The sequence below is a fragment of the Mustela lutreola genome, chromosome 10 (genome assembly GCF_030435805.1).
Source record: "Mustela lutreola isolate mMusLut2 chromosome 10, mMusLut2.pri, whole genome shotgun sequence".
Taxonomy (NCBI): domain Eukaryota; kingdom Metazoa; phylum Chordata; class Mammalia; order Carnivora; family Mustelidae; genus Mustela; species Mustela lutreola.
In genome coordinates, this window is record NC_081299.1 from 7794463 (window position 1) to 7806938 (window position 12476).

At 48.9% G+C, this 12476-nt stretch overlaps 1 protein-coding gene across 2 annotated transcripts in view; it reads right to left on the reverse strand.

The window, feature by feature from the left end:
* Window positions 1–3633: 3633 nt before the first annotated feature.
* Window positions 3634–12476, reverse strand: part of MTOR (mechanistic target of rapamycin kinase) — a 126044-nt gene continuing 117201 nt past the window's right edge. For both annotated transcript variants that reach the window (XM_059138326.1, XM_059138325.1), the window contains exons 51-58: window positions 12151–12223; window positions 11496–11570; window positions 10976–11111; window positions 10260–10325; window positions 7869–7949; window positions 7518–7598; window positions 5251–5356; window positions 3634–4588 (exon numbers count right to left, since the gene is read on the reverse strand). In XM_059138326.1, coding sequence (XP_058994309.1) covers window positions 4573–4588; window positions 5251–5356; window positions 7518–7598; window positions 7869–7949; window positions 10260–10325; window positions 10976–11111; window positions 11496–11570; window positions 12151–12223 — 634 coding nt within the window. In that variant the 3' untranslated portion in view covers window positions 3634–4572. The remainder of the gene's footprint in view (window positions 4589–5250; window positions 5357–7517; window positions 7599–7868; window positions 7950–10259; window positions 10326–10975; window positions 11112–11495; window positions 11571–12150; window positions 12224–12476) is intronic.

The following is a 12476-nucleotide window of genomic DNA, read 5'->3' on the forward strand; positions in this document are numbered from 1 at the left end:
AACAGGTAACTTGTTTGCACTCTCCCCACCCTCCGCACCTCCCCCCCGCACTGGCAGAACGGAGACCCAGCCTAGTTCTTTTTTTTTTTTTTTTTTTTAGATTTTATTTATTTATTTGACAGAGAGAGATCACAAGTAGGCAGAGAGGCAGGCAGAGAGAGAGGAGGAAGCAGGCTCCCTGCTGAGCAGAGAGCCCGATGCGGGACTCGATCTCAGGACCCTGAGATCATGACCTGAGCTGAAGGCAGCGGCCCAATCCACTGAGCCACCCAGGCGCCCAGCCTAGTTCATTTTAACAACAAATATTTCTGGGGCGCCTGGGTGGCTCAGTGGGTTAAAGCCTCTGCCTTTGGCTCAGGTCGTGATGGGATCGAGCCCTGCATTGGGCTCTCTGCTCGGCTGGGAGCCTGCTTCCCTTCCTCTCTCTCTGCCTACCTGTGATCTCTGTCTGTCAAATAAATAAATAAAATCTTTAAAAACAACAACAACAATGAATATTTCTGAGCCTTATTCTATATGCGTCGATCTGATACCACATATCAGGCTATGCTGTGTGCTTTACGTGAATTACCTCATCCTCAAAACAACCTTTCGGGCTAGATCATAACTATAATCCATGCTTTCAGAGGAGGAAGCAAACATAGATTAAGTAATTTGTTCAAAGTCACCCGGAGAGTATGAGGTGGAGTTGAGATTTGAAATTAGGTAATTGGACACCACAGCCTTATTTCTTTCAAACTACTTTACATGCCTCCAAGAATTTTAAGGCCTAACCTATAGAACAATACCATATGATAATTATTTTTCTCTGATTTATACCGCTTAGCATAATACCCTCTAGTTCCAAGCACCTCATTGTAAATGACATTTCATTTTTTTAAAAAATTTTACTTTTAAGATTTTATTTATTTGACAGAGAGAGAGATCACAAGTAGGGAGAGAGGCAGGCAGAGAGAGAGGGGGAAGCAGGCTCCCTGCTGGATGTGGGGCTCGATCCCAGGACCCTCGGATCATGACCTGAACCAAAGGCAGAGGCTTTAACCCACTGAGCCACCCAGGGGCACCAACATATCATTTTTTGATGGCTGAGTAATATTCCATTGTATATATACACCACATCTTCTTTGTCCATTCATCTGTTGATTGAATGGCTCTTTCCATAGTTTGGCTATTGCAGACACTGCTGCTGTAAACATTGGGGTGCACGTGCCCCTTTGGATCACTACATTTGTGTCTTTGGGGTAAATACCTAGTAGTACAATTGGTGGGCCATAGGGTAGCTCTACTTTTTAACTTTTGAGGAGCCTCCATCCTGTTTTCCAGAGTGGTTGTACAATCTGGCATCCCCATCAGCAGAGTAAGAGGGTTCCCTTTTCTCCACATCCTTGCCAACATCTGCATGGAATTTAAGAAACAAAACAGAGGAGCATAGGGGAAGGGAGAATACAATAAAACAAGACAAAATCAGAGAGGGAGACAAACCACGAGACCATAGGAAACAAACTGAGGGTTGCTGGAGCAGTGGAGGGTGGGAGATGGTGTAACTGGGTGATGGGCATTAAGGAGGGCACGAGATGTAATGGGCACTGCTCGTGTTATATACAACTGATGAAACACTGGACTCTACCCTGTAACTAACAATAGTCTATATGTTAATTGAATTTGAATAAAATTACAAAAAGGAACTGTACCAATGTGTACAAAGACCCCAAAAGTCATTCTTTGCCACATCCCTCCCTTCTCACAGGGTTACATGAAACCATCCTGGATTGATGGTTAATGAGACTGTCCTTAAAGCTTCCATTAGCTCATCTACCTTTGGTAATTCACCTCAACAAAGCTGGCAGGTTTTGTCTAGATGTAACTTGAAATCCGTTGGATTGACTAAAGATCTTAATACCAAGGACTCCTAAGGAGTGCGTCTTTCTCATGGATGGCCACCATTTTCCGGAGCCCATTCATTCCCATACCCTTCATCTTTCGTGAATGTCAACATCACTGGTTGTTGACAGTTATTTCATATAGAACCAAAAATGTTATGGTGAGCATATTTTCCAGAGCAAAAGAGTTGATGCATGGTTTAGGATTGTAGAAAGGTATGAGACTAACTATGAGGGTTCAAACTTCCCAGTATTACTATTGACATTTAAACTCATCTTTGGTTTTAATAGAGGAGTCCTCCAATAAATGTCTATGGGGCAGCACTGTGGTCTGGGTCTCTGGCAGATTTGGGGGGTACAACGTCATGCGAGACAGGGTTCCTGGCCTTCCGATGTGCGTGCTCTTCCTAATGCAAATTTTTTTTTTTTTTTTAAGATTTTATTTATTTATTTGACAGAGAGAAATTACAAGTACATTGAGAGGCAGGCAGAGAGAGAGAGAAGGAAGCAGGCTCCCTGCTGAGCAGAGAGCCCGATGCGGGACTCGATCCCAGGACCCTGAGATCATGACCTGAGCCGAAGGCAGCGGCTTAACCCACTGAGCCACCCAGGCGCCCCTAATGCAAATTTTTAAATAGCTTTTATGATTCAGTATCTCTCACTGGGTAGCTGTGGCCCACAGAAATTTAGAAATAGAAAATTTACTTGAACTGAAAATGCTGTTTTTTTTTTTTTAAGATTTTATTTATTTATTTGACAAAGATCACAAGTAGGCAGAGAAGCAGACAGAGAGAGGAGGAAGCAGGCTCCCCACTGAGCAGAGTGCCCGATGCGGGGCTCAATCCCAGGATGCTGGGATCATGACCTCAGCCGAAGGCAGAGGCTGTAACCCACTGAGCCACCCAGGCGCCCCGAAAATGTTGATCTTTGAAAGCACTCCATCCGCACGCTGTCTGTGGAGGGATCTCTGCTTGGCACTTGTCAGCTCCATCTGGCGCCCTCTCCTCCCCATTACTGTCGGCCTCTGTCCTAGGTCTTACAGCGCCTCTTTACCTGTTTGACACTGATTATCTGTTTTAAAAATACTACTCGGCTTCTACTTCTGTTTTAGAACTTTACATGGTTCTCCGTTGTCCATGCATCAGGCTCAAACTCCTTGCTGTTGAGCCGAGGCAGGTCACAGGCTGGCCCCCCACTCTACCATCAGGCCCTCTTGTAGCAGCTGTCTTTCCCTTTGCTCTCCATTGACCACTCGGCCAACTACACTGAACTCTGAGGTCCAACTGTGTGTAGCTTCGTTTTACATATCAGAAATGGTCTAAGACTTGCAATCGAATAGAGTTCAAGCTCATACTTGCCATTCCTGCAGGATATTGTGCTTTCAGACCGACTTCCTGCTGAATGTCTTCATGTGCCTCATCTGATAAAGTCCCGCTCGTCCTTTAACACCCATGGCAAATGTCCCCTTTCCCCGAGGATTTCCTGGCTCGGCCAATGGAATTCCTGCCTCCCGCTGAGGCTCACACCCTCCATGTAGCTCTTCTCCCCACTTGGCTTGGGGGAGTTACTAGCCCACTCCCACGCGATGGCGGCCCTGCCGTGTCCGGTCTGTGAACACGGGGAAGGGGACCACGTCAGGTAGCTTCTGTGTCTTGCATGGTCCCTCGAACCACCTGCTTAGTGAATGATGGCTGCTGAAGGACACCCGCTTCCTTTAGAAGTTCGTACTCATGAATAAAAAGACAGCCATACATGTTTTTTAAAATTCTGATGTCATTTATTGGCACAAAAATTATTCAGATACAACATGGTGTCTAGAATGGCTACACTGGATACTTTGTGCATTTAGTTTAATATTTCTTTTGCTCAGAACTCCCACAGGTCCCAGACCTTCCCTCTCTGTGGTCGGCACCTACAGGACCGCATTTGTTTCCAAGCCCTTGCTCTAAACACAGAGCGTTCGGACTTCACTGAAAACATCCCAGGACCGCACCGGGGAAGGCTGCTGTGGCCTCCCCTGCTGCACCCTGCCCTGCTGCACCGTGGTCTCTGTGCACCTGCTCCGCGAAGGCCACCCAGCCATCAGAAGCAACTGCCCTCCCAGCATTCGGGTCTTGGATTGCAGTGTGTAAGTCACAGCATCAAGGGTGAGGCAGCAGACAGACACTTTCCACCCATTTTGGCCCATCTTACAAATGATGCTGTCTGCGGACCAGTGAGGTAATGGATGGGTGGAAGTGACCGAGTCAGTTTCTTCTGGTTCCTAACACGTGTCCTCCATGGCCTGAGGCTTCTTGACTGTGCAGAGTTGGCTGTATTCTTGTTGAGAGGAACCACTACGCCATTCTTCTATCAGCAACGCTTATGATGAGTTCTCTTGTGAGTTAAGTCAAAACCTGTATTTCTAAGTTATGGATTTTCTGTTCCCCCAGTCAATGGCTTGATTTGTGTATTTTTACTGTGTTGACTGTCCTGGTAACCAAATCAAGCCTTATGTTTCTGACAACGTGTTCTTCAACAGCAGCTAGACAGTTGGTTCAAACCAACGTTTAATATACAGTAGTACGTTTCAGTTACATTTCAAAGTATTTAATGAAGTCAAGCTCTCTGACCGTGGTTTCAGTTAAGTGGAAGCATATACCCAAGTACAAAAGCCTCAAGAGAAACGCTGTGGGCATGTCTAGGCCTCGTGTTACCAGAAAGGACACCTAAGATGACAGAGAGAAAAGGAATATTTTAATAATTTGGCCTTTTTCAAAAGCTTTACACGGACATACTGAAAATGGAGGTCTGACAACCCCCAGGGCATTCCTGAGATCTCCCACAACTAATTGTGTCAGACACACTCATCATTTCCAGTCAAGGGCTGATGCCTGCTGAGGCCCCAGAAGGACACTTCCCCATCACCCTCCTTCTCAAGTTTCTACCTTCAAGTGTGCCTCAGGCAATTAATCAAAGCAGACCCCGGAGTGGTCCTTGAGGTGACAATCCCAGATCCTAAATTTGTCTTTGCCTCTCCTCTCTCTGTCGGTGCTCTGGCTTCTTCTCCTTGGTCCTTCCCTTTATCTTGGAATTGACAGCCAAAATCCAAAAAGAACCCCACTCCTCCCCTCAAAAAAGAGGGACTCACCTACCATTCTTAAAGTAATTTTAATTTAATTTGGTGCTATTTCCTAAATAGGAGCCCAAGTTTCTCAAGTTCCTGCCTTTATAGAATGGTGAGTGCACACAGTGGATACAAACATTTTACGAGATCTGACACTATGATCCCCTTTTTTGGATAACTCCCCAGGTCCTTCCTGCCATGCCAGGACCGGGGCATGGGACAGGGCCCTGCGTGTGTATCCACGCCTCGCGCACAGGCACTCACCAGCCGATGTAGCACTGACAGAGGTTTTCGTGGGACGTTGCCTGTTTGATGAGCAGTTCCACCTGTGTTGGGACATCCAGGGTTTCGTCATGAGAGAAGTCTCGACCTAGGACAGGAGAAACACACGCAGTCCTTCTGCATCTGGTTTTCCACTCCGTCCTTGCCCGCGGGTCGGCTGGCCTGACTGCACAGCACTGCTCAGTTTTAATTGTCCCCAAGGATGAAGGCTGCCACGTGACGTGCACACACACGAGCCTCCTCCTAACAGTGACTTGGTTCAAAGAGGGGAAAGGCCTGCAGTCGGCCGAGTCCCGCAGTGGCGAAGATCCAGCGGCTGGTTGGTACAGATCCCTTCATCTACTGCCATCATCAGGCAAGTAGATGAGAAACCGGGCTCAGTTTCAGTCCTAGAACCTCCATTGTTGGGCCTTTCCTCCCACAGGAAGCCCGCTTCCGCCACAAACCCATCAGCTCTGCCCAGAACGGGCACTCGCGGCCGGCTGATGAAGCCTCTTTGGCACAAGGGCCATTTCCCCTCTTCCCTTGGCCCCACATGTCCAAGCCGCCCTGCTGGCTTCTCGCTGTCAGCACACCGCTCATCTCCTACTTTCCAAGCTCATCATTTACCCAGCTCATCGCTCTGGACCCCAATGTGTCAGGCAGTGCTCGATGCACTGGATCTGTTCCACAGGAGCTCCCTCTCCGGTGCTGCTGCGACCTGGGAGCTGTCCCTCCTCCCCTGAAGTCTAATTTCACCTGCGCTCTGATCCCAGCCTCTTCGCACAGTCACCTACCCACCCCCCCAGCCCTCCACCCCTGCCGGGCCTGTCTTCAAACGTTTGTAAATTCGTTCTCCTCGCCCAGGAAGTAATAAAAGGCTCTCACGTGCTACCCCTGCTGGAGCCAGCCCCTACCCCCTTCCCCACGCACAAGTGTGGAACTCAGCTCCTCTGCCTCGCTCCCTTCTCACTCTCTTCAACCCCTCGGGTCTGGCTGCCAGGCGCTCAGGAGGCCACCAGTGACTCGGAGCCGTCCTCGGCGCCTGCCGTCCCTCGCGCCTCCTCAGCCATCCTTTGGATTTTACCTCCAGAAGACCTGGAGGCCACCTTCCTCGTCTAGTCAACTGTCCAGCCACAAATGTGGCAGCAGCTCCCTCCCTCCACACAGCCGCCCTGGCCAGTGCAGGGAGGATTCCCCAGTGCAAACCCACTGGGCCCCTCCCGCCTCCCCGTCCCCCACTTCAAGACCTCAGGGTCTTCCCATTGCCCTTAGGATGAAGGATGGAAGTAAAAGGCCCTGTACGATCCCACCAGCCCACTCCGAGCGTGGGCACTCTGCTTCTGTGCTTCTCCCATCTCGCTCTCTAAGGCAGGCAGACTCCTCTGCATTCAGACCGTCTTTCTTGCCAGATTCGCTCCCACCACAGGGCCCTTGCATGTGCTGATTCCTTTACCTGGAACACTCTGCCTCTAATTATGTTCTCCTTCAGATTTTAGCTCAAGGGTTGTTTCCCAGGGAAGCTTTCCTGGAACTCCGGCACTTAAATTCCCTTGTGACTGGCATCACAGCCCAAGCCCTTTCTTGCACCTAATACTGCCCCTGTCGATGCCGACCCCAAGGGGGCAGGCAGTCTGTCGGCTCTTACCAGCAGTTTCCTCAGCATCTAGCGCATCTAGGTGTTCAACAAATAAATACAATCTATCTGACTTCAATACTTCTGTGCCAGGCCCAAATGCTGAGGACTGGCATCCCACGTCTCACCACATTCTGAGAAAGACATTCTTCCAGATGAACAGACAGAGAGGCCCAGGTGGCACACAGAGTCTTCGGCCCCCTTGGCTGCCACCTCCCGTCATACCATCTGGTCTACAGGACGTGTCTCCTTTTCAGAAGTATGCAGTTCTCTCCTTCCACACTCTCCACTCCAGAATAGCCCGGGAGTGCAGGAAGGCAGAGATCACAGTGGTCAGGTTTGCTCCAGTATCAAGCCATGATGATGAGAAAAACTTGCCTGAATTTGGCTGACTTAGGACCCCAATGAACTTTATCAGCCCTGTCTGGCATAAGGAGATTAACATCACTTGAAATGAGTTTAATGGTCATTAGAGAATCAGAGAGCGTCTCCAGCCGACAGACTCAGAGACCCTCCAGTTAGCTGCAGAGTCAAAGTTTAGGCACAGCTGGGAAGGGGCTGACCTCCCACTCTAGGGGAGAAAAATCAAGATGTTATGTTCCTTTTAAGTAAACACACACACTCACTCACTCACCAGTGAGCTTGTCTCGAACCCTGTTTATAATCTGTATAGCTTTCTTATTTAGGGCCTCGGGTTTCACCAAACCGTCTCCGACTGAAATACACAAAGGAGAAAGAACAGTGAGACTGGATGGTCACAACAGATTCAACAGATGCCCCCGCTGTTCGCAAATACGCGCTTCTGTAAGTGCTGGTAGCTCTTCCTCTGCGCCTATGTCTTCAGAAGAGAATGAGAAATTCACAGACCCTTGTCTGCTCAAAGGTGGGTTTGCTGCTTTATCTTACCGACCCCTCTCGGTGCAGCGCGGCTGCTGTGTTCTTAATGAGCTAGTCATGGCTGCGATTCCTCAGAGATCGGACTTACTGAAAGAATGGATAGATTCTGGCACTGTGGTCCCCGTTTTCTTATGGGCGGGCTCCCCAAGTTCCACACCGTCCAAAATTTCTAGGAAGAAAAAAAATTGATTGGCAGAAAATTCCAGCACCAAGAAGCCACTGTCGCAATCATTAGGTCTACTCGCTCACAAGCCACAGTCCCTGGACGCGCACCCTGCGACCTCTCAGGGGAAAGGACAGGAAGGATGGTCACTGTGTGTTTAAAAGGTTTTACATCTCCAAAGTGCGACCTTTTAAACAACATTTATAAAACATTCTGACACAGAGCACAGGAGTGCGACGGAATCCCTGGCAGAACTTGCTGGAGCAACGACTGATGATAACATAGAGAGCACCACCTTCCAGGAGGCCACACTCATGACCGGAGTGCTATTCTTCAGAGGAATTTATACATCCTTTCTGGGCAGAGAAAGACCTCAGGCTTATAGTCACCCTCCACTGGCTGTGGCCTTCAGGAGAGAAGAATCTAGAAGCAGAAGTATGAAGTTATCTACACATTGTCCTTGTACACCCCAGGCCTTCAAAATGAAGCCAGGGCTGGTAATACTTTTATGAATGATCACTTGGAACTTAACATTTAAGCCAAAGAAGACCAGCCAGGTCTACCACCATCTGGGCCCACCAGAACTAGCTGTCCCCGTTCCTCTCGGCATGCCCCAGACAGCAGATAAGAGCCCGCTCCATAGCGTACTACTGAGGTGGACCCTGGGAATGAAACCCGTTAAGTCTCATATACTTTGGGTGAGACACCCACAGAAGGCACCCCAGACACCATGAGGAATTCAGGCATCGTTCATAAATGCTGTCATGATGTCCAGGCCAGAGTCCACACCTGTTCCCAGACAGGACCTCAATTTCCTGCCCAGAACACCCTCTTCCTTCCCATCCACACACCCAGTAAGGCCAGCTTAAGTCCCCCTGACCCAGGAGCTCCCTAAACGACCGCTGTTCAGAGCGGTACCTCCTTTCTCTCAGCTTCACGGGCTCTCCTCCGAACGCACCTTCTGGATCACACAGTGGACTTGACTGTTCTCGTATTAGTTCCTAGGCCATACAGTTTGGTTGATTCTATAATGTCATTCTGATGCTTCTCCACGGTAATCTCTTATAGGTCACATTCTTTTAACATTATTTGTTATAATATTTATCCTTAAACATTACTTGGCTCAGCTAAGCAACTAGTTGCACATGTTCCATAAATATCTGCAGAGAATACTTTTTTATTTTCAAAGTGTGAACTACGTTGGGTGTTGTTCGATGTTATGAGGGAAAAAGGAGAGGGCCAGGGAGGGGGGTGAGGGGAGTGTGTGAAATACAGTTAAACAGCTTTACTCTAAGACCTTTGAGAGGTTCCATTCACAAACTGTGTTCTGGCTCTTGGAGGGGCATTATCTTCCTGGGACCCTGTTCTGCGGACCCACTCTTGGACAGTGTTTCCTGTGGCTTCCCTGCCCCTCCGCCAGCAGTGTGAATACACTTCTACTGCTTCTGTCCTTTTTTTTTTTTTTTTTTTTTAAGATTTTATTTATTTATTTGACAGAGAGATGGAGAGCACAAGTAGGCAGTGCAGCAGGCAGAGGGAGAGGGAGAAGCAGGCTCTCCACTGAGCAGGGAGCCCGATGTGGGGCTTGATCGCAGGACCCTGGGATCATGACCTGAACCGAAGGCAGATGCTTAACCAACTGAGCCACTCAGGCGCCCCGTCCTCCTATTTCTGAGCTATTAACAATGCTCTAGGACCATGTGATACAGTTAATAATTATCCCAGTCCAGACACCACTATAGGGCATACTAAATACTGGTTAATATTCAGATATGCTTTTAATTGTGGTTTTTTAATTTTTGTTTTAAAGATTTTATTTATTTCTTTGTCAGAGAGAGAGCACAAGCAGGGGAGCAGCAGGCAGAGGGTGAAGCAGGCTCCCCACTAAGCAAGGAGCCTGATGCGGGACTCAATCCCAGGACCCCGGGATCGTGACCTGAGCTAAAGGTAGATGTTTAACTGACTGAGCCACTCAGGCATCCCTAATTGTTTTTATAGATTAAGCTCAGATAGTTTGATCAAAATTTCTGGGCCTTAGATACCCACTCTGTCGTGAGAGGCATGGAACTGAAAAAAAAATTATGCTCAGTAAATACTTCTAGACCAACTTTCTGAAGTTAACTGTTAGATGCTATTTTAGCAGGGAGGGAATCACTGCAGGACTGTGCCCCTGGTCAGAGCCTCTAGAAAACCCGCTTCCTGGCGTGTCACCACCTCTGCCATGCTTCCTCACAGCAATCACAAAGCTCGCCCTGTTCAAGACACACTCTGGACAAAAGCGGGCAGAAGCTGCAGTCTCCCGGGGGAGGGACTCACCTACTGACTGGCCAGCAGAGTAGGAATCCGTCCTCGTTCGGGACCGCTTGTTGCCTTTGGTATTTGCTAGGGAAAGAAACAGAGAGAGGATAAAAAGGGTTTCAAACTTTGACTTGAGAGAAACTTGGTTGACATGATATTTTCTTACCACCATCAAAATGCAATTTTACTAAAAGCTAAAGCCCCCAGGAGAGGGCCCAGGATGGATGACTCGGGACTCAGCGGGTGTTAGCATGGGTGTGCAATCCTGTGGGACTGAGGATTCTGTGTCGCTGTGTCTGAATTTAGACACTGTGGACCAGATAACAGAAGGTGACAGTGGGACATGGGCGGCAGGTGAGACCCCTGGGTCGGTCACCTCTTCTGAGGAGGAGCAGCAAAGGGGAGACGGAGATGCTGCTGCCCCAGATCACAAGAGTCCAGCTTGCTACTCTGCATGAAGTCCAAACAAACAAAAATCACCAGGGCTTATCCTGAAAGTATTATAATTAATATTTAAATTAGTGGTTGGCGTTTTCTGTTCTAGTTAATAAGAAATCATACTTGAAATTCATTTCCAGCCACTGGACCAGCTCTGTGAAAACACAATGCAACAGCCCAGTAGCCCAGCTCAGGCTCCACGCCCGCAGGGGGCAAGGCTGGTGACATGTAACATGTCACCTACTCCCAGATCCGAGGGGACGGGCTCCCGCTCCGTGGCACTTGCTGATACTCACTGTCCATCAGCCTCCAGTTGAGCAAGGGGTCATAGACAAAGGCCTCCAGCACGGCCATGACACTGTCCTTGTGTTCCCGAAGCACTTCCATCACCGTGTGACACGTGATCCTGTAGTTGCCATCCAGACCGGTGACCTGCAGCACCAGAGCCACTTGTCACGGAAGTCAACGGCCCCGGCTCTGCCCCGATGGCCTCAGGACCCGAAGCTAGTTGAGAGGGTCTATCACCCACACTGAGGAAGCAGACACAAGTCGCTACTGGTGTATCACTCTGGGAACGTGTTCAGAGCAAGGGATCAGGTCAGGCCTGTGATTCATACGACACAGGGTCTGATGTGAAGCATGGTGAGACTCTCAAAGGTTGATCATTTGTAACACGATGGAAAATAACCAGAAAACATCCATAGAACCAAGGCAGGTGTTCTGGGGAACTGATAAGACCGAACAAGCCAGCCCGTGTGCAGTGCTGGGCCTGTGTTGGCCCCATTCCAAAGCAGCTTGTTCCCAAGACCCACTCACCTCCATAGCGTTGGTCAGCATTCTTGTTAGTCTAAACGGAATCTTCTCTGGGAATTTCTCCCTGGTCATAGCAACCTATGGGGACATAGAAGAGAAAAACCAGGTTGAGTGGCTAGATTGTTTTTGTTTTCCTTTAGTTTTATATTTTATTTAATTAATTAATTTTTTTTCCAGGCTAGATCATGTTCTTTAGATAAAGCCAGGCAAAGGCAGGTAGCTTTTCTTTGCATTGATTTCAATGAGGACAGAGAAATGAAGGAGTTTTAGTTTAGTGAGGGGACTTGTCACAGGGATTTAAAAGATAACTAAACACACACACACACACACACACACACAGGGATAGAAGGAACAAAGAAAAAGGACAAGTGTGCATCACAACAGGCCCCTGCCCGGCAGGCCAATTCAGGGACGAAGATTCCACCACTCAGAGGCGTGTGCGCAGTGGCCCTTGCCTCGAAAAGGGTTAGAGTCTGACTACGGCAAGTACCAACCAGCACGGACTTCACGTCTTAGTTTGACTTTCTGCGGCTTTGCTAGGAGAGGCAGGGATCCAGGGTGATGCATTTTTGCACTTAAATTTGCCTGGGTCTGAGGGTGAGGGGGGCGGTCATCTGGCAAGGTAAGCCTGACCAGGTGTTCTGGAACACGCAGTCACCTCAAAGCAGTCCCCGAAGTCGATGTGCAGGATCTTCCCGCTCAGCCGGTCCAGCATCAGGTTGGATGGGTGTCTGAGAAACAGGGGAGCACGGAGGGTCACTACAGCGGCACTGATGAATAAATCAACAAGGATGGGACAGTCCAGACCCCGCCCACAGGCCAGAGCCAGCCCCCACCTGCCTCTGGAAACACAGTGTTTCTGGACATGGCCCCGCCGATTTGTCATGTAATGTCGCAGGCCACTTTTGTGTCACAGGCAGACACGAGTAGCTGTGAGGTATCATATGGCCAGCAAAGCCCAAGTTATTTTTTTTTGGGCAGGGA